The 22,305-nt window shown below is 42.2% G+C and overlaps 1 protein-coding gene across 3 annotated transcripts in view; it reads right to left on the bottom strand.

Moving 5' to 3' along the window:
- The window catches only part of LOC133498169 (teashirt homolog 1-like), a 143,329-nt gene that overhangs the window by 25,501 nt on the left and 95,523 nt on the right, over window positions 1–22,305 (bottom strand). For 2 of the 3 annotated variants that reach the window (XM_061814707.1, XM_061814715.1), the window contains exon 4: window positions 19,999–20,486. In XM_061814707.1, coding sequence (XP_061670691.1) covers window positions 19,999–20,038 — 40 coding nt within the window. In that variant the 5' untranslated portion in view covers window positions 20,039–20,486. The remainder of the gene's footprint in view (window positions 1–19,998; window positions 20,487–22,305) is intronic. The other variant, XM_061814698.1, reaches the window with a different exon arrangement.

Here is a 22,305-nt window from a genome sequence, read left to right as displayed (position 1 = left end):
AGTGGGGGATGATGATAATGCTCCCAAACCGTTTTAAGGTTAATTTTATGTTTCCGCCTATATTTAAAATTACACTCATCTTGCATATTCTACTTTGGCTTGAGACCAGACCCTTCCCACTCGGAAAAGAGAAAATCTCGTCCACTTTTTCTTCGATTATTCAAACACTCCTACAGTCATTGCATCTTAAAACAACACCATTTCCTTTTTTAACTTTCTCCATTAATATCGAAAGTAAACATAAGCAGCATGTCTAGCTCGTCTTTGCTCTACGTTGCCCAGACTGTGTTGCTAACTAAAGCAGCGGTGGTGGACGCCGTCATTAGAAAACGCATTGATGGGCTGCGTAAATACTGTAACATGTGTAATTATGATTGTATGTCTTTAAGAGGTGGGATGGGGGGTGGGTGTAAGGCAAACTAGGAAAAACAGTGGTCGGTGTTAGAGAAAGTTCCGTGTGCTGCCTAAAAGAAACCAGTGGCGTCATTCATTTTTTTTTACAGTACATATGTGAATTGTGCCATTGGATGAAACAACCAGTCATCCCTCACTCATTGAATCACATTGCAAAATGTCACAAACTGAATAGCTGTATGTTATAATTTCAATTTGCTTTGGAATATTGTTTTTTTGCGCTCAACGCAGAATATCTGCGAAGAGACTGCATCGACGCATTGAGCATGACAGCAAAAATTCTAATAGACCAGTGTAAGATGTGTCGCAATTTTGACATTTACCTTTAAAACGTGACAATTTAACGTACTCCATATCAGGAGGGTTTAAAAACGGTCTGTTTTATTTTACTTTGACCAGCCATTCAATTTAAAAGTTACTAAATATTGGTCCAACCAAGTTGCTAGGTGGGTTATTAATGTATTATAACACTTACTGACAGAAATAATAATTTGTAACGTAACCCAATATTTGACTGAATCTCTTTGCAAATGAGTTTAGTGCAGATAGTGAGTGGTTCTCACAATCCAGGATTTGGGTTGAAGGTTAAGAATGCACCATTTTGATGTTGACGTTTGACTAACACACACACCCACACACACAGTTTGAGTTCACCTGCGCTGCCCTAGACCATCTTTCCGTTTTGCCGGCGACTAAACAACATCTGCTCCCATCGCCTAGCAACTAGCAGTTTGACAGATGACCCCCAAAAGACGGATAATTACCATAAATCATCAACGCCGGCATGGACAATAGAGAGCGGAAAAAGCATTGACAGACGAGTTTTCAACTTTTTCCGCGGTTGGGGAAAACTGTTCTGTGACGTACGAAGACAATAGAAACGGTGAAGAAATATGAGCGCGTTCCTGGACTATTGAATGGAGCCATTAAAATGGAACCTTGACTCAAGGGACACAAGCGTTGATGAAGGAAACAAAGTTGAGGTCTGAGGAAGGAAGAATGAAGAATTGGTACAGTCATGATATACACAACGTGCAGAGCTCAAAACAACAACACAAAGCAAAACGGCAATGGTAATGAGCAAATATGTATAGCTTGATGAGTAGGATGTCTTTCCAGTATCTACTCAACATGAAAATACAGATGAGATGGCGCGGGGCCAAAACGTGATCGGTTCGGTCTAGTCGAGTCCACTAACACAATAAGCCATCAATCAGCCTTTACCAAGGACGCTAGCCTAGTGCAACACTGATGAGGAAAGCAGTGTAAAAAAAAAAAAAATGCACACGCACTTCATATAAATCTGAGCTAAATAACTGTCTGCGCTGAATAGCTTGGTTGATGTTTTTGGGCATTAATTCTGAGATAAAATCAATGTCAGAAACATTTGACGAATTCATCCAAGGGAACCCCCCTTAGATGAGAATCAAACACGGAACCTAGCCACTGTTTTTAGCTACATAGCCGTTTAGCTAAACAACTGATGAATAAGCCATTTACGACTATGCTAATGCTAGTAACTCCCATAACAGTTTCTTTTGGATGTTGCTGCTATCTATCTCCACATTATTATTACAATACAATTCACCTTAATTTTTAATTTTCAAAAGTGATTTCTGCTTTAAATCCCTCCATTCATGTTTATCTTTTTCCTTCTGGGATTTACTTTTTCATCTGATACCAAAAAAGCTTGTTTTTTTCCACATTTTTTAATGTTTTTGACAGGATTAACTTCATCAAATTTTATTAAAAAAAATTCTGATAGGAAAACAAATGCTCGTAGAAAAACATGTTTGCTTTTGCCAAACGTAAACGCATTCCGTTATAAATCTACAATTTATATCAACAATTTAACAATGCGGAAAGATGGCAAAATGACAGCTTGAAAGCACATTCGTCAGGTCAAACATTTCCAGCGTGTTGATAAATAACTGCTGTTTAAATGAGTAAAAGGTGACCGTCTTTGGGAATGTTTGGTGCAATTAATTCTGAGTGCTTTCCACACGGTCTTTTATTGTCATGAAAAAAAAACACTAATTCTGCTGATGTCAGGCTAATCACTTAAAAAAAAAAAAGTCGCAAGAGAGGTTTTAAAAGTCGCTAGGTATAGTGACTAAATGGACAACACTAACATAGATTTTGTAAAATAGCTCCTCTCTGTTTGCAGCCATGTTGGAAATGCAAGTAGTGCATGTCAGTGGGGAAGCGCTTTGATGGATGGAAACCATGGAAAAAAATGAAAAAAAAAAAAAAAAAAGGTCCTGACCAATAAACTAGAATTAATCGCTAAAATCAATTAATTGCTCACCCGTAGAATTTAGTAAAATAATTATGAAGGAAGAAACGTGGTGCTGGCTGGTATCAACTAGCATGGTTGGTAGCTAATAATTTGGAACTAATCAATAAAACCGATTAAATCGCCTGGCCTTAGTGTTCATTATAATATTGAGAGAGACAGAGAGCGAGATGAGGGATTAAGTTAGCTAGTGAGCACGGTTTGAAGCACTTAATGTTTTACTAAGAGGCTCATAAATTTACAGTACATAACTGCCTCATGACCATGCTTTTGAAACAGTTTTTATGTCTTGTCAAAGGAGAAATAAAACAATTAGTTAATCTGATACACTTTTAACGGTTAGCGTTGTGAAGTAACAATGGGGTGAGTGGCAACATTTTTCTCCCATTAAACTGGTGTGAAATATGATGAATTTTAAAGTGGACAGAAAGTAAACCAGGTAAAATAAAACAATTCCCTGTTTATTTTTATCTACTTTGAAATAACGGCATTAAATCATCTTCGTTTCCTTTAGGCTTATCCCGTTAGGGGTCACCACAGTGTGTCATCACGGATGCACGCATTTTTTTTTTAATAAATAGAGAAATAAATAATAGTATGACATCACAATTTCTCTTCAGGGATGTTTAAAAAAAAGATAAAGGGAAAAAAAAGAATATGAAAAACCATAAAAATGACTTCAGGGAAATTAATTAGAACCACAAAAAGCCTCCGGGTGGAAGTCTGCGCAGGATGACCGAGACGTCCCCAAATATTTGAGCACTTTCTCCCGCGTGTCACCGGGGAAATTCTGCCAATTGTGTACCGCGAAAGCCATTATCCTTTATGCTTGGCCAAGTTTTCACCGTTTCTATATTTATTTTTTTAAACCTGGTGACAAAGCGCCGCTGAAGGCCGATGTTCCATTACGCAACGTTTTCAGTTGTCGTTTCCAAATTGGTGTAGGAGAATAAGGTGGGAGGAATCGTACACAAGCATATAACGACGTTATAACAGAATACTTCTTAGGGATGGGAGTCATAGAAGTATTGTGGACAGAACACAAAATGATAGACGGCTATAAAATCACGATACAGAGAGAGTGCCATACAATAAGGAACACTCACGCAACAACAACCGCTCATCACGATAGAGCAATTATGCGATAACTGATACATAGTGGAGGGGTTTTTGCTGATACTTCACTAGAACCATCTTTATTTGCCATGTATGTAATAAATAAATAAAAACATTGTCTGCTGTAGTTGGAGCCACTCTAGTACGACGGCAGAAAATACTGGATTAATAACATTTATCTAACAAGAGAGCTACAATGTTATTCGACAAAAAAAAAAAAATAAGGTGAGGAGAAAATGATGTACAAGGGATCCTGTATCAGTAGCCATGTCCAAGCTAATTGTGTGTGGATGCAACTAGGCGTGTGCGTGCGTGTGTGACTGTGTGCTGGCTCAAAGCAGCCGTACAGCCGGAGCGAGGCAGGAAGAGAGGAAGCCATCCTTCAACGGAGCACAATATCCGACTGCGGACAGACAACCAACGGCTGTGTGGGTGTGGAAAATGCCAGGGAAAAAAAAAAAAAAAAAAAAAAAAAAAAAAAAAGAAAATACCTGTCCCCGCTGTTCAAAATGGCCTCCACCACAAATACCCATACAATCATGTACAAAAACACACACACACGCGGATAACGCCATATACAAGAATGCTAAGCTGAGGGTTTGATTTGGTGAAATAGAACCGTGCAATGAGATAATACAGTCCATGACACAAGTGCGTGTGCGTTTTTTTTTTTTTTTTTTTTGGGGGGGGGGGGTGTCAGGTGTGTTCCCAAGGACCATGTGTCCCGCAGCGTGGGAGGGAGAGTGATGTGTGTCAGCGCGCATCTGCGGGCCGAGCGAATAAATTAAGCTTATGAAGACAAATGGACGGGCGCTTGAAAGAGATGATGGGGAGGGTGGGGGAAGGCTGGGGGACGGCGGGAGGGCCCGGAGAGGTGGGGGCGAGATCACAGGAGAGGACGTGATGAAGGAGGAAGCGAGGCGTATGGTGGGACCGTTGCGGCGTGCATGCAAAGGGAAAAGAGCGCAGGGGTTGAGGTTCGATAACAGGCTACTTTAACGAATGGGGATGTGCCATTTGCAATCTGAGCAGTGGCTTTGTGACCTAAAAAAAATAAAGATAAATAAAAACCATAAAGAGCAGTGAATTGTGCTTTTTTTTTTTTCCTTTTTAGTTACCAGCGTACTTTTTGGTTGATGGAAAATGACAATCTGATGGGACTGGACCTTTTCATCATGATGGCATGAAGTAATCAAATTCTGTAAAGAACTGACGTTAAAAAAACTGCACAGTTTTTATTGCTTTTAAGGCTACTTAGTTCTAAAGATGAACAGAATGAATGTATTAAAACTATTATACATAAAGTCGATGCAAAATCTCAGCCTCAAAGCGTCACGGTGATCACGTTTCCACATGGACTAACATTACTGGAGACTTGCGCACCAGTTTTGTGTGGAAATAAGTCGCAGCAGTGGCAGTGAGCCAGGAGAAAAGAATGTGTTAAAGACCAAGAATGTCCGATGTTTGGGATAATTTCACACTTTCACAAGTGCAATGCGTCTACGGCAAAGCAGAAGGAGCAAGCTAATAGACAACTTCACCAAACAATAACAAAATAAACACTTCACATGCACATTCACACACACCAACGTGCAAATTCTACACTCTCATTGGCTGACTCCCAAGCCAATCACCTATTTTTTAAAGCCACATATGCTCAAAGTTAAAGACGACATAGTGTGGCATGTGAGGATGGCGACAACTAAGAGGGCAACATTCATTCCCGTACCACTCAGGCCGATGTTGAATCATGCAAAAGTCCGATTTTGTCTGATTACGCAATTCTCTATGGTATAATCGGTCAAATAAGCAAAACATTGAATTGCTGCAACTCTAGACTACCATTTGCATCCTGTGTGATCCACAGTGATTCAAATGGTGAAAATTGATTCTTTAAAAAGTTAGTTTTCTTTAAGATGGTGGATAATGATGACTTTGTGATGGCAAAAAGTATTCACATTTTGCAAACAAAATTAGAAAAATTAAATCAGAGCTCGTGCTTGTTACTCAATATGCCAGCGCAACCGTCAAAGTAAATCTCCCCAAAAACTGCAATGTTATGAGCACATGTCGAAAGTTAGCAATGCTAACTTCCGTTAGTCTGTCTATGGCGTTTCAAGTTACACGTTTCCATCACGACAGCAGATTTTTGTTCGATGAACTCATACCATTGAACATTTTAATGTTGAAACATGTTAATTTGGAGTTTTACAGCTTGGAACTTAAATGGGGGGGGGGGCAAATAGCACGTCTTCCCTCTTTTATGAAAAACAGAGCGAGAGCTTTCTTGACATTAGGCACGAAGGAATACTTGAAAATATATTTTAACAAGTTAAGATTTTTTTTTTATGTCTCCAAATACCATATCTTTCCAACAATTGTGGGTGGATCTGGAATATAATCAGCGATAAATGAGGGTGGGGTTCACTGTATAAATAAAACAAACAATAAACTTCTTGAGCCATAAAGGGAGTTTAGTTTGTGGACAGTGGGTGTCGGCATGTATCCCAAGACACACTGCTCTGGGTGCGGGGCTTTGTCACACAGCACGTCTGAGACCCCCACGCCTCCCCCCAAGCCCCGCACCCATTTGATAAATGACACGTGTCATTCTGTCAGCCCCTGCCATCCGGGCCGGGAGGCCCCACGCTGATGTATGGTGGACCGGTCTTAGAGGAAATGGCTGTGTTTTGGCAGCGGCCAGAAAAAACATGGCCTCTGTATAAGGCTACGTGTCTTACAGTGTGTATCGCCGCGTGTGTGCTTATTAGCGATGGCGGACGAGCATGTGCGTGCTATGAAAGCTGTCAAGCGGACAGGCAGAGGGAGACAAATCATCGTCATGGCCGCCCCAGCTGTTCCCCAAATTTGGTGCGAGGAGGAGAGCGAGGAGGAGGAGGAGGAGATGGTGGTGGTGAAAGAGAGGGGAAGAGAGAAAGAAAAAAAAAAAAAGAACAGGTCGTTTGAGTTCTGAACGGCGGCTGACGCTTCCCAGAAACGACGAGGACAAGTGGAGCTGACACACACACACACACACACACACACACACACACACACACACACACACAAACTGGGGATGGGAAGCTCGCCAATCCCAGAAGGAAGCGTTCCTTCTCACGCAAACATGCATCAAACAAACAACGTGACAGTTTCCCCGTCCAGGTTGACGTTTTGGGTCGTGTTTGGAACGGTGGTTCTGCAACCGGGTTCCAAAATTTGTGCCATTTCAAAAAGTACATACCTACATATGGTACACTGACTAACAAAAATCAATGACCCCTCCCCCCCGTAGCTTTGGGCTAATTAAAAGCTCGGATGTGTTTGTGACCTATAATCCCATAAATCTGATATCCCTGCATGAATAGTCTTTTCTTTTTGTTTTTTTTTCCTACAAAAAAGGCACAAAATGAAAGGAATAAAGTCCCATTTTTCATTCGGGAACAAATGTCATCTTTTCCCCCCCTGAGAATATTGTGCTATTTCTCAGAGATTAAATAATCTTCTCAGAATAAAAATCGCACTTCTGACACTCATTCAGTTAAATCTGATTTTTCTTGTTTATTTAACTTTAAAGCTTGAAAAAAAGGAATTTTCTGTTCAGGTTATCAACTTTTTATCCTGAAAAAATTTGACTAATCATTGCAACTTCCTGTTAAAAAAAGTTAGCTCAGCATGCAACTAGTTTTCTTGAAAGTATTCCACTTTTTCTAAAATGTGTTCATCTGAAACTTTTCAAACGTTAAGAAAAAAACTCGACAACTACTGCAAATTGCTATCAAAGGAAAATGGCGGCTCATCGCTCAAGTCAAATCCCAAGGCCAGTTTTGGCTAACGGCCCAAGCGGCCAACCGGCGACCTGCGATGCGTTATTCCACCTTTCCAGTCATTTCTACAACGGCGATTGTTTGGACAGCGTCTGGATGTGAAACTTTTTTTTCAAAAACCGTCAAACAATAACACATTTTTGTATTAGGACGTATCATGTAAACCATCGTCGTCCCCCGCCCGGACAGTTTTAACAACAACAGCGGCGGTGGAGGAGAGCCCCACCTGGAGGTTGTGAACTCTGAGTGACCCTGTTGGGTCGGGCTGAGCTCCCCTCCTACTAAACTCCTCTCATAGCGTCCCCCTCTCCCACAGCGGGAAGAGGGAGGAGGGGAGCTTGGCGGGGGGAGGAGAAAAAAAAAAAAACGGCGTCATTTGGCTGTGAGTGATGAGTGGCAGCCATGGGTGACATCCTCCCCTCTCTCTGCTCAGACATCCAAATGCTTTCTCCCCCCCAACCCCCCCAGTTCATTCCGAAGCTGCCCGCCAACCACCCTCGCCGTTTGCCTCGATACTTTTCTCCTACTCGCTTTATTTCGCCGATCGCTCAAGTCATTTTTCTTTCACTTCTTTCTGTCGCTTAGCCTCCTCTTTTTCCACTGCCGCCCCCTCCTCCTCTCATTCTTTCTTGTCTGCTGTCACTCGCCCCCCCACCCACCCCGGTTTCTTTCTTGCCGTTGCTTCCCGTCTGGGCCCACATAGACACTCCATACATGAAAGGTCCCAAAAAAATGCAGCGATCCAAGCGGAGGGTTACACATTTTCACCCACTCTGATTGGGGAATAAACTGACATGTCTGCTGCAGTGAATTGAGGGGGGGAAAAAAAGTTGTCAAATCCTATCAGGCGGGACAGGAGCCCAATTATTGTTTGTGATTCCATTTTAAATGTTTATAGGAAAAATCTGCTAACATTTCCCCTGTATGTTCTGACGGGTTTTAGTAGGATTTTATCCCAAATCTAGACTGTAGCTACGCTTTTTTACCCAACATAACCCAAATGTACAGTTAGATGATAACATTGAACAACTGCCAGGCATAGGAGGGAGAGGAAGACCAAAGAAAAGGTTGATGGATGTTGTGAGGGAGGACATGAGGACCGAGGGTGCTAGAGAGGAAGATGCACGAGATGGGCTTAGATAGAAAAACATAACACGCTGTGGCGACTCCTAATCGGGACAAGCCAAAAGGAAAAGAAGAAGAAAGAAGGAGCGCCAATTTGCCACTCACAGTTACAACGTTTTAAAATTCAAGCAAGTGAGTAGACTCCCAAAAAACATTTGTGGTAACATTTCCATCTCAGTGTGTATTGTTGGAAGTTTTAGTAGGATTGTGTAAAAAAAAAAAAAAAAAAATCTACATAATACTATTAGTAAGAAAAGGCACAGTAATTAGATTACCAAAGTAATCCAAATTACCTTGGTCCTTTGCTCTGATGATATAAAAATGTCACCATTTTTTTTTCATGGGGGCGAGGGGGGGGGGTGTAACCTACCAGTAATTAGCAATAAAGCATTCGTTATTTTGACTACCCGTGTCTTGTCCGATAAGGGCATTAAATTAATAATATAAATGAACTTATAATGAACCCGACCGGGGCGCTAATCAATTGCTTATCGTTAGCCAATTAAATTTCAAGAAACAAAGGTGTGTTATTTGCTCTCATTTCCCCTCTCTTACCCTTCTGAAAAGTTTAAGTATGATTCTTAGTAAAAATATGCATCGTCATTCATAAGAAAACAGAAGCGTGTAATTTTGGCATACTTAAAATAAATTATTTCCTGTCTGCGCTAAGTTGAAGGTCCCGTAAAAAGGCGTGAAACTGTTGGGTTACATCGAACTTCATTTGAAACAAGACTAAACATTAGTGTGAATCATTTGAATATGACATGTTTTGGGGTATGCTGTCGAAGAATCTTTTTCAAAATTTGCACCGTAAATGAGAAAATCCAAATCATCCATCATCATCGTGTCATTCTAAATTAATCGTTATATAAACAACTTTGCTTTGAAATGTTTTTATCGTGCCTTTTCACGTTTCCGTTGAACTGTAGAATATAGTTCCAAGTGCTTTTTGCAATACTTCCGACTAGTTTTTACAAGACGCTGTCGCGGAAAAAAACTCCGGATAATTACGCGCAATGAAGTCGAGCAAAGAAGTGTCGCAAACGATGCCGTTAATCGGCCCGATCCAATTCCTATTAATTAGTGACTCATTTCAAAGTGACTCCTTTGATACAATGTTCTAAGATGTCGTTACATCAAATAAGCAGACGCATTGCTATGCTAATTATGGCGCTGTAATTTTACCATCAGATGACTTGTTCTTGAGATGTGTTTTCTCTTTTTTCTTTTCGATTCCAGAAATAAGGAATGATAGCGTTCTAGGTAGATGGGATACTGAGGAAAAAGACATGTCCTGCTGTTTGTTCAGTCAGACGACTTAACGGTACAGAGCCGGGGGCTTAGGACCCCCCGCCTAGCCCCCCCTGTAGGAAGTCCGAGACAAAGATTTGAACTTTTTAGGGCATGTAGTGGTTGGTGGCACCTCTTCGTCAAACAGACAAGGGATCTCAAGATTCAAGCAGCCGCCACCCCCCTCGGCCCCCGTCAATGCGGTGAAGCAGGAGACTACAAAGTGCCGACTTTGGTGTAACCTCGAGCGGATGACGATCAATGGCTTCCCTTTTTTTACGTGAACGCTACCAACAAAAATATGCTTTGATTCCCTGGGCGAGTGACATGTTTTATTGCCTGGCATGAAGGGAAATGGCCTCTCGGAAAATATGTGACAGTCATGAGTTTTTGACTTCAAAAGAGCGTCGTCTGCATGTAATGTTCCCACTTGTTAAGATTGAGGACTCAAACTCCAAAACAGATTAGCGTTAAAAAAAACTCAAATCCGATGACGATCCGGTTGTTCATTTCATACACGCACATCACCGCAGCATAATTAACGTGAACCTTAACCTAGCGTGTATGCTGAATCTAACATTTAGGACCTCGGCGGTCTAGGACGCCATGATGAGAGTTTGTGAGGAGATCCCACAGAAGATGCTGTCGGGAGTGAAGAACAAGCTCGTGGAGGCAAAAATACTCATTTGTAGACATATATATGGTGTTCCGCTGGGTAAACTGGAAAGGATTGGCCTCAGAGTTCGGAAGTCCCGGGTTCGATCCCGGGCCCGCCTGTGTGGAGTTTGCATGTTCTCCCCGTGCCTTGCGTGGGTTTTCTCTGGGCACTCGGGTTTCCTCCCACACCCCCAAAAACACGCAACATTAATTGCCCCCAGGCGTGATTGTGAGTGAGGCTGTTAGTCTCCATGTGCCCTACGATTGGCTGGCAATCAGTTCAAGGTGTACCCTCCCTCCTGCCCGTTGACAGCTGGGATAGGCTCCAGCACTCCCCGCAACCCTCGTGAGGATAAGTTGTAAAGAAAATGGATGGCTGTATGGATATGGTGTTCCTTTGCTGTATCATGAGTCACGTATTGTGGGATTTGAGTTTGTGCTATATATATATATATATATTTTTTTTTGTGGTTAAAAAAAACTGAACCCGCCCCCATCTTTAAAACACATTACAAGGAATAAAATGTACATACTGTACAGTTTTTTTTAAATTGTATCTTTAAACTATGAATAATTGAACAATGGTCGCTGGCTCGTGGATTCCACCGATTGTGGTGATATTGACTTATAACTTGCTTCTTTTCCCAAATACAATTATAATAGGTGTCATTTATCCATTAATTTCAGCTATTTACAAATAGCGGGGGTCCACCGTACGTGAACAATCTGTTGGTAGGGAGGGCATCCACAAACTTAAGAGGCCATATATGGAGGCTGAAAAAGCCACCTTAGGCGTTGATTCGTCACTGATTTGTCTCTACTGTACATAACTATACTTGTGAAAAAAGAGCGTTCACATATAATCTATGAAAATGGAATTTAAGTGATTCTGATCGTGAAGATTTGGAGTGCAAAAAGACTCAGTGAGGCCACACACAAATGAGCCATATTGGCAACTGTCTTGCAAACATACTTTCATCTGTCTTAACAAGTTATTTCATGCATGACATACATAATGACATTATATTAAAAAACATCAAAAATAGAACATCTTAAAAAAGATAAAAACAGACTGTTTACACATACTAGCGAGCTCTGGAGGGAGATCTGCACTAGTCGAACGGGAGTGTACACGAGTTCTCTTGAACATATTTGAGTGATTGTTCTTACGTATTGTTCGACAAATTATACACGATGAATTACGTTTTTCTAATTAGAGCTGTCCCGATTGGTTATCTTAAGTGATTTTTCAATAGATACATTGATTTCATAAACCATTATTACAAAAGATTAAAGCTCAATAACAGCCCCTTATTTCCAAAGAGAGTGATATCAATACAGTCGAGCGCCAACAACTGGTCTATTGTATTGTGCCAGTCTGTCGGCATGATGTTAGCCGCACAAGTTATTCATTTATTATTTATTTATTTATTTATTTTTACATAAAAGTGCAGCAATACAAATGAGCCTCCTGTCAAAGTGATGACTTGTGCAAGCAGCTGAGAGAAACCGCAGCAGTGCCTGATGGGAAGCGAACGGGCGTCCCGGGCCGGTCGCCTTACGGGACGGGGAGGCGTCTCACTTCATCCAAGCGATCTCATTCTTTCAGTCACTGACGCTAAAGCTTGTGACCGGAGTGTCGGGACAGAAATCAGATGGGAAATTGAGGGTTTCACGCCACTGGCAAATTAGCATTTTCTGCTTTTCCCTACAGGCGGGGCGGATGCGTCCCACTGACTTTTCTTGATCTGATTAGTTGATCGCGGGCTCGCAAAACTTAAAAATGTCAAAAAAAACAAATTACTGTATGGAGTTTTCAAGTCACCAAGTCCTAATAACACACGGAGTGCTCTTTTTTTCATCATGTCAAAAGAAATTATTGTAAAAATAACATTGAAAAATATAAATTTACTCAATACATCTAAATGCAATAATTCAATCCATTTATTAAATACAAAAATTAAAAAGCCTTAAAAATAATCTTCGTATAAAAAGGTAGAAAAATACTTGTGTAAAAATATTTCTAAAAAGAATTATGAAAAAATGACAAACATTAAAAATACTCAAAATAATTACTGGTATAAAAAACTGAAAATAGGAAGTCATTTAAATACCATTTTAATAAATGAATTCTTTTAAAATGTATCATAAAAAGAATGTCATTTTTGGATTTACAAAATGGAACATCTATTAACTCATCTAAAAGTAAAACTATTTGTAATATACTGACTATTAGCCTTGGTGTTCCGCAGGGAAAAGGCAGCCAGGTGCATACGCCACCGAGAAGGTTAAAATGTTCTTCCGCCAAAAATACAGCTCACACAGAACGGAGGGAGCAAACGAGAGAGACTAAAAGACATCGGGTGCCTCTGCAGTCGTCGTACTTAATTGACACCTGTCACGGCCACGCCGGCAGTCGCAGCTGCGAGTGCTGTTCGTCTGTCACTTTCGATAGCTTTCATTCACACGGGACAGCCGTCGCAGCCCTCGACCGACACGCTCATCTTGCAGTCTGGTGTCTCCTGCCTCGCCCAGCCCAGATGTTCAGGGCTGCTGGAGGCTACTTCAGGTAAACCAGGGCCTTTCCCATAAAGAAAATTTGCCTCTGGCTCTCTTACCTATGACATCATAAAATCTTCTCTCAATTCACCAATGCACCACTAACTTGAGTTTCTTTAGTAACTGCAATTGCAGTACTATGTTTTCCCGCTATATGGCGATTATATTGCTCTCCACTCTTCAGTTATTCTACCTCAGTGTTATTCATTCTTTGCCACTTATCCTCAAGAGGGTCACAGGGAGCTCTGGAGCCTATCCCAGCTGTCAACGTGCAGGAACTGGTTGCCAGCCAATCGCAGGGCACACGGAGGCAAACAGCCGCACTCACAATCACACCTTGGGGCACTTTAGAGTGCCCAAATAATTTTGTAAATTTTTGGAATGTGGGAGGAAACCGGAGTGCACCGAGAAACTCCACACAGGCAGGGCCGGGATCGAACCCGGGTCCTCAGAACTGTGAGGCCAACGCTTTGCCAGCTGAAATATTTAACTTGCAAGTAGGTGCTAAGTTACGTTTTCTAAAGTATTTAATACATTTATAAAAGTCATAAGTTGAAATATTTGACGCATATAGAAGGCATAAATACTTAAGAAAATGTATCCTACAACACAGCTGCAAAATGCTATTTTGATATTTCTATGATAAAATATGCTGTATGATAACAGATGTTAAAAAAAAATAAAAATTCCAGGCAAATCGGGCGGCTATAAAACTAGTGTGAGCATGAATTGCACAAGGACACGCATTGTGATGTAACAAATGGTTAAAGTGGACAGCAATCATTTAAATGCTAAGGTGTAAAACTGCTCCACGCAAAGCAACTCATGACAAGCCCATAAAGTCCTCCTTAAATCATGACTCATCACTTTTCTCCCTCTCTTCCTTGCTTTTTGTCCCACGCAACAAAACCTGCAGGACAAAAAAAAAAAAAAAAAGTGCAATGAGCTCATGCGGTTGGTGTGTCTTAACAGCAAATTAGCATCAGACACTGGACTGATTAGCAACGACGTACTAGCTGCAGGGCGTATTTATGCCTCAAAGTTTGGATTTGTTGAAAAAAACAAAAAAAACAAAAAAGAAAATCTGACCTTGTTTTCTTGTCAAGGATTCTTTTGTTGTACTGGAGTGGAAAGCCAGGCTTTCCTGTTTCCCCCTCCACCTCATTAAAGTGGCATATAAGTTTACCTCGCAGCGGCGAGGCCGAATGCCTTTACGTCGTCGCCCGGCTGCTCGGCCAAATTTCAGGAATATTTCGCTTGTTTTGATTTTCGCTCGTCCACCTTCACGCGTCACTGTGACCTCCGCCAAGGAGACGCCCTGCCGGACGTAAAGACCAATGTGGCCGTCCCAAAGTGGTCGTAAGAGTGAAACACAAATATCCGATTTCACGGATGCAGCGTTTTGACTTTTAATTCCCCCACCTAGGAGAAACTACGCCAGATGTAGTTTGTAATAGAGCCACATATAACAAAAATGAACACCTCCTTCACATATGGGTAATAACTGTCAGTTTACGGCATTATGAACGGGGTTTTGACTTTCAATCGTCTTACTTCAAGACGTGCTGTACGGCACACAAATAAGTGCTTGCCTAACAAACCGGTAGCAACTCTTAAGTGGAGTATTTCACTTCATCCACCTGCACAAAAACAAACCTTTGTAACTATGAATCGATGTGACTTGTCACATGTGGACAACGCATACACCAATCTGGTTGCGGAAAAAAAACATCAGTTGCCCGTGCTCGGCTCAATCTGCCACGCTTCTCCTTTTCGTTTTTAAACTTCACTTTCGCTTGACACGAAGCAAGCTTGTGCAAATAAAAGCCTCCCTCATCTGCAGTTGAGTAAATAAACGCTGTTAGCCACTATATGCAGAAAGCCTGCACATCCTCTGACTCTTTCAGTCAATGTCACGCCTTAATGACAACTTTGCATACGCTTCCTTATCAATAGATCACACTTGCACAAACTCAGGGATGCACACACACACACACACACACACACCACACACACACACACAGTTTTTGTGTGTACTTCAAATATTTCCTCATGCAGCACGCTACTGAGCCCTGACAAATGTCATTAAATGCTTTATCGGATGGCATCCAGATAGGAGTGTCGGCGAGGTGCTAATAGCTTGATGCTTGCTGCCTTCCTTGGCTGACAGCTGCCGTGTGCTAAATCGCCATGTGAGCTAATAACAACAACAACAACAACAAAGTGGATTAATAGTAGTGCTCGAAATAAGACTTCATTGCCTTTGCGTCGACGAAAACCGCACAGATGTTAGCGTTCCGTTCTCAGAATTGACTTTGTTTTTTGCCAGTTAAGGAAGCAAAATAATTTCGCCCTGCGCTAAACTAATAAGGCCTGAAGGGATTGCAACCTCGGCCGTCAAGTAATGAACAACAACACCTCATTGATACCAACAATACAAAAATGACAAGATTGAGCAAATATCAATTTTTAATCACGTCCTCTATAGTTGCAGCATGTTTAGGGAGCAAAGTACTGTAATTTCTGCACCTAAAAGACTTTAATTTTCTCAACAGCTGACGGTGCGCCTTATAATCCGGTGCGCTTTATATACGGATCAATATTGAGCCTTCAGTGCAGCTCCATCTAATGGATGCATAACGTAACCCCAGCCTCTACTGTAGCATCTATTCTGTGCACCTTATAATGCGGTGCATCTTATATATGAAAAAAATTTTTGAAGGTGCGCCTTATAATGCTGTGCGCGTTGTAGTGCGGAAAATATGGTAGTTGTGCCCTCTATGAGCTACAAAATGGCCAAAAATTAAACCAGGATGCGTAAATTTGTCATGCCAATTTATGCATCGTTTACAGTCCGTTCAGGCCGTGAACTAGTTCCGATTAGTCATTAGAACACACGAACGCACACTGGGATGTGTTTCGCATCACCGATGGCTCGCTAGGGAATGACGAGCCCCTCCCCTGTGATCTGTTGCCATCCCAAAGTGCGCTGGGACCATCACTCCTCGTCCTTTATTTTTTTCATTTTTCCCCCCCCTGCAACTGTAAGGCAATCTGTGTCATTGTGTAATTACTCTGCCATGTTGAGTGAATAGTTGACACGTTCATTACAAAGAGTGGCACACTTTGATTTAAGATATTGTGGCTGGCAAAAGCAAGAAGTCAGGATGCCTTTTTTGACTTTGAACAAAAAGGTGGCGGGCGGTGGCTAATCTGGACGAATACCGTAACCTCAATTTTTCCTTAGAGGCCTTTTCTCTATGTACATTTCTTTTGCTCAAGATGCTATGCCATAAATTTACAATGAAACAGCAAAATTCCCCCATTTCTGTCCAAAACCGAATCTTTAAAAAAAAAAAAAAAAAAAAAAAAACACTTGACATTGCCGCGATGATTTTAATCACCCCACCTTCTGCACATAAACACGCCTTCCCGAAAATGACGACAAATGACTGCAGCAAAAAAAAAAAAAAAAAAAAAAAAAAAAAAAAAAAGGTACCGCACTCAAATGGCGCCGCACTGAACTACGCCGCCAAAACCAACAGATGCACTAATGTGGTTCCAGATGAGGGAACACTGATGTATTGTCAGTGGCCATAAAGGAGATAGGCCCGAGTGCCATTACGGAGTGTAAAAGCATCCCTGTGACTGATGAAACCGAGCCGATTGGAAAGGGCGCGCACGCAACACACACACACACACACAACACACACACACACACACACACACACACACACAAGGAGCCATTGAAATGTTCCCTCTTTCCCTCCGAGGAGACGAGCCTGCTTTTTGTTTCACTCCTCAGGGGACAAATCTGGAGATATTTGGCCGGGGATGTAAACACGCTCCCAGGAGGGACGGCGGCGTTGTTAACTTAGACGCGCTCTTCGCGCTGGATGCGTGTCGGTCACACAGTAGACCGGAAAACCTCCTGTGAAATCAGCCGGGGCTCCACGTTAGATCACAACAGCAACTTGCATCCGGATCTACGATGTAAAAATGATGTGAATGCTACGAGCCCGCGACAAACGACAACCTCGTCGGATACATTTCGATTCGCATGCCAAGGAACAATATTTAGCTTGTTGAGAAACTATTTTTGCCTCCTCTTGTAAGTGACAATGAGGCAGTGAATTTTTTTTTTTGTTTTAATGAATGAAATCTGACAGTGAACTCCAGTTAAATTATAGTGACATATTATTATTATTATTACATTGTAATAGAACAACTAAAGTAAAATGGCTTTGGGTTAGGAATGGATTCAACGAGTGGATAGAACTCACGGAAATACCTTAAAAATGTTAGTGCCAACAAAATTATGCAGCATATTACAAGATCACTCATTTACTTTAGTAACTTTATATTCAACATTATATCGAACTTTTAACAAATAAAATCATTGCCTGCCTCTGCTGATTGGCCGGGACCTATCACATGGTGCTCTTGCCTTTCGTGGAGACCATTTTTGATTTGAAAGACGGTTCTTTGCGGTATGAAATAATCTGGATCACAGCCGCATCAAACCAGATTCTAGGACACAGCTTCTGATCACGTGTAGGCAATCGTGATGTCATCAATGTGTTATACAATCAAAGAAATCCCGTGCGATTCAACACAAGCTAGACGTTAAGTTGCGCAGAAACAAATCTAGTGAAAACATAGACTACTCGTTAGATGTGACCACAACGGCCAACGAATTCAACACGGCACCGAGACGCTCATCAAACGGCACAATGTCCATCAGCGGAGCCCGCTGTCAATTAGACGTTACAGCCACGACCAGTTCAAAGTGTCCGCGTCCGCAACCCTGATTAAGTCTGCTTAACCTCACGTTTCCTTGCCGACGCCTGCTTAGCATTCCGTTCGCTTGGCTATGGCCATGGCGGCGCGGACTTCAAACGGCTTCCGCTGCCATGTGCTTGTCAATCACGCGGGAGCGAGACTCTCGCAGGAAACTTACAAAAGCCCTGAAAAGTCCCGCCATGGAAAAAGTAAGTGACTCTGAAGGGATGGAATGACTTTTGGAACTCATGATGCAATGTTGTGATATCTTTCCAATACTACCGCTAAATCACCGTGCCAGATATCTACTGAGTTGATGAAGGTACATTTGAGAATTCTTCTATTTTACGTGATTGGACAAAGAGATATTCACAATTAGCCATCATATGGGTTTCGTGATCAATCAATGATGATAAGTACTACAGTCGTGTTTAGGATATACACAAGATACGGTTTGTCTATGAGATTAACGCACTATCCGTTGAGAAATGTGGAAAAAAAAATGGTTATGCCGGGCATTTGACACTGAACGCCAAAGTATTACGTCTCCTGCCCTGTTGTTGCTGTCCAACAAGGATTTTATATGTCACACCAGATGCTGCCGCTACCAAATTATCTGATGCTGGGATGCCGTGTGGCTGTGTGAAAGCGCACAAAGTCGCAGCTACGTCGATTCTGCGCAAAAGGCAAATGTGAATTCATCTCAGATTTTCTATTTGGGCTTTGGTGTAATCGAGCTCAGATGTACACCAAGGACAACTTCATAGACTCCCTGCATTCAGTATATCCAATTTTCCCTGTTAGATTCACGTATTACTTTCAGAGACAGTAACGGGAAGGCATGGAAAAATCAACCTGAATACATTCTAGTTTTTGGGAATAAAGCAAATTGGACAGGTCATATTTGAGTGATTTTGGTGACCAACAGCGATAAAATAATAAAAAAAAAAAAAACACACGGAGGAGATATTCCTTGGTCAATTGTTCATAAATTTACAAATCGGGTCATGACTCCTGCTCGTCCGACACCTCCAGAACACAGAGGTCAGGTCACGGCGTTAAGAGGCTGCTTTTCCGGCTTTTTCTTCCCCTGTGATCTCGCTATGCCCCAGCACCCTCCGCCTCCTTCTTCTCTTCTTCCTCCTACCTATCCCCCCACCCCCTAGCCCCCCACCCCAGACGCAAAGCAACCCCCCCCCCTCCACACACACCCGGCACCCCCGCCCACCCTCCTTTTTGGGGAATTAATCGCCTTGTATTCATTCCCTGTTTGAGAACTTTTCTTTCAATTTGTCAGGTGGGGTTTAAAAAAAAAAAATGGGAAAAAAAAAGTGACCCATTGAATCCAGCTGCTGGGTGCATGCGTAGCCAACGATTTGGTTGATGTTTATGGCCAATGAATAGATGAAAGGCGGTGGTGTGACAGGCGATCAATCAAGCATCAAATTGAGGATGGCAATGCTGGAGCAAGGCACTTTTGCTCTTTTTTTGGGCGGGGGGTGAGCCCTTTACACTTCAAACGTGTTGGCACATTCAAAATACATATTTAAGTAAAGGAACTTGATAGAAACAAAAAAAAAACTGAACAAAAATGCAACCAACAAGTAGCAAAAGGTATAATTTAGGTCTTTTAGTTACCATACACACAGATTTAGGGTAAATTATTATTGGTTTCGTGGGTATGTTCCCAAAATAATGTAATAAATTTGGTAAAATATTGACTTTGCCGCTATGTCTTTACTCCTAAAACTATCTTGGGTCCCGAAAAATACGCGCACACACGCGCACAAAAATGACAGAATTTTCATGAAAAATTCAATCATACGTTGTATGCTACACTTTGAATAAATCGAACATAACTAGTGTGTTTGTCTCGCGTCGATTAAAGTGCGTGTGGCGAGCGAGGGTGTGTTTGTTTACTACACCGGGACGTACCTGATGAGCGCCGCGGTGCTTGCTGCTTCCTCCTCGGCATGCTGTTGCGGCTGCTGGACTTTTCATGCAGACCCTGAACTGCTCAAAACAAACAAACAAATAAACAAACAAAAAAAAAGGGGGGAAAAAAGCGGAGGCGAGTCCCAGGAGTCTACGTGTAGATCCTTCCTTCGCGTTGCTTGGGTGTTTAAAAAGGAAAAAAATGAGCTTTTAACTCATTACTCGTGGGGAGTATTTCCGCAAAAAACGGGGCGAGAAGGTCCGGCCGAAGTTGCCGGAAGGTTCCGCGTGGATGTACCGGAGGAGGCTCGTGGAAGGGAAGCGAGGGGGGGGCTCTCCCCCCTCGTACCAAGACCCTCTTTTTACGGGACTGTCTCCTACCTTGGCGGCCCCAAAAGTACGGCGGAGCAGTTCGGAACTCTCGCGGTGAAAGGGGGGCGGCGGCGGGGGGGGCTGCCGTGCTGCGGGCCGTGGGAGCTTCCGTGACACTGTGGGAACGAGGAGGGGGGAGAGGAGGAAAAAAAAAAAAAAAGAGTGACACGTTTAGAGTCCGCACTCGCTCGGCGTGTCAGTCATTGGGCATGCGCGAGCGAGCCCGACACCGCACTCTCCTTTTCAATGTGACTGTCCGCGAATTAAAAAACAAGCAAAACAAAAGCGTCACGAAACGAAACGAGGAGACGAGGAAGCTCCTCCGCGGCGGCGGCGGCAGATGAGGAGGAGGAGGAAGAGGATGATGGCGCGCCTCGCACTGATGGACGGACACACGCAACGCAGCCGGGGCCGGCCTCTCCGCCGCTTTGTGCTTACTCCACCCCTTCAAGGCGCGTCACCCTGACATGCCGGAGCCCACCTGTCCGTCAATCCGCCGCCCAGTGTTTACCACTCGGCGGCACTTTGACACCAACACCCGCCCACCCGCGCTCACACGCCCGGCTCGCCGACGAGTTGGCATCGGTGTGGAGAGTTTTTCCGTCCTATCGGGGGCCAAAGTGCTCCAAGGGCCATACTACATTTGCAAAAACTACAGTAGATTTATTTTCCCCCAATATATGCATGCAATGGGTCATTCCAGAACATGCATTTGCGATCTGAGACAATGTTACTGGACAAAAATACCTAAATATGGTCAAGCACAATCTAAAATATTTATATTTTTACTCGTTCTTCCCTCTTGCTGACCAACTTGCATATGAAAAAAAAAAACATTTTCAAATGATTTTGTCGTCTTTGCAATTACTAAAACTTATTTTTTCCCCCAGACATTTTAAACTGCAATTATGCTCAGAACATACATGTAACCCTGTTATAACACCTTTTTAACCATCTTGAGGGGGTGGGCGGTGAATTACATGACTCAGCACAAATGACATCATCAAGCTAATTGTTTATACAAAGTCCTCTCGTCTATTGTTATTGTTTTTTCATGTTTGTTTGTTTGACCAAATAGCATCGCGGCTAACATGCACTTAAGCAAAAGATAACATTTCCATCAAATAAAAACAATTTAATCGTAAATGATTTCTTCAGGAATGATTTTCAGGTGCGGGAGCAAAATGTAGCATATGCCAAACAAAATATGTCTTAAATTCAAATCAAAATTCTATGCTTTTCTTGAAAAAACAAGAAAAGATCACAGATATGGCTGAAATTATGAATCTATGGGGAGTAAAAAGTCGTTACGAGACAGTTAGCTATTCGTGCATATATTGTCAGTAATTAACCAAGTTACTTTCCACTCCAACGCAGTTTCCTGTCAGTCCAGAAGTTGCTCCTTCTTGGATCGCTACGCTACGTTTTTACGGTGTTGCCGTGAGCTCCCGAGGTGCTAACGGTCCTCCAGGCTAGCAGCACAACAAAACTCACCTGAACATTCAATCGGGCCCTCGAATGTTTGACCCGCAAACAGTTATCGTACATAACAAGAACTATTTCTGTACAGTATTTCCTGGAAGAAAAAAAAAAACAACAACAACCATAAAGTTGTCCATTAATATCTCAGCCTGGTTTGTAACTTTTGCTTTTAAACAAGTATTTGCAAATAATAGCATCTTCATTTTTGAGTCTGCTTGGGTTGGCACAGTGATGGTGTGCAACCTCCGGCATGTGGGCAATGTAGGACCCACCAGAACATTTATTTGCGTCAAGGAACTGTTTTTAAAAACCTTTAAAAGGTACAACTCATAACTGCTTATTTTATTAACCGTCCCTAACCATGGACACATCATGACAAGTCAAGTCTAGAAACAAGAGATATGTTGAACATCGTTATGGATTTTGGAGTTTTTCCCTTTATTGCAGTGACAC

This window comes from Syngnathoides biaculeatus, chromosome 1, assembly GCF_019802595.1.
Source record: "Syngnathoides biaculeatus isolate LvHL_M chromosome 1, ASM1980259v1, whole genome shotgun sequence".
In the NCBI taxonomy this organism is placed as follows: domain Eukaryota; kingdom Metazoa; phylum Chordata; class Actinopteri; order Syngnathiformes; family Syngnathidae; genus Syngnathoides; species Syngnathoides biaculeatus.
The sequence above is the reverse complement of the archived record's forward strand: the minus strand, read 5'-3'. Positions and strand labels throughout refer to the sequence as shown.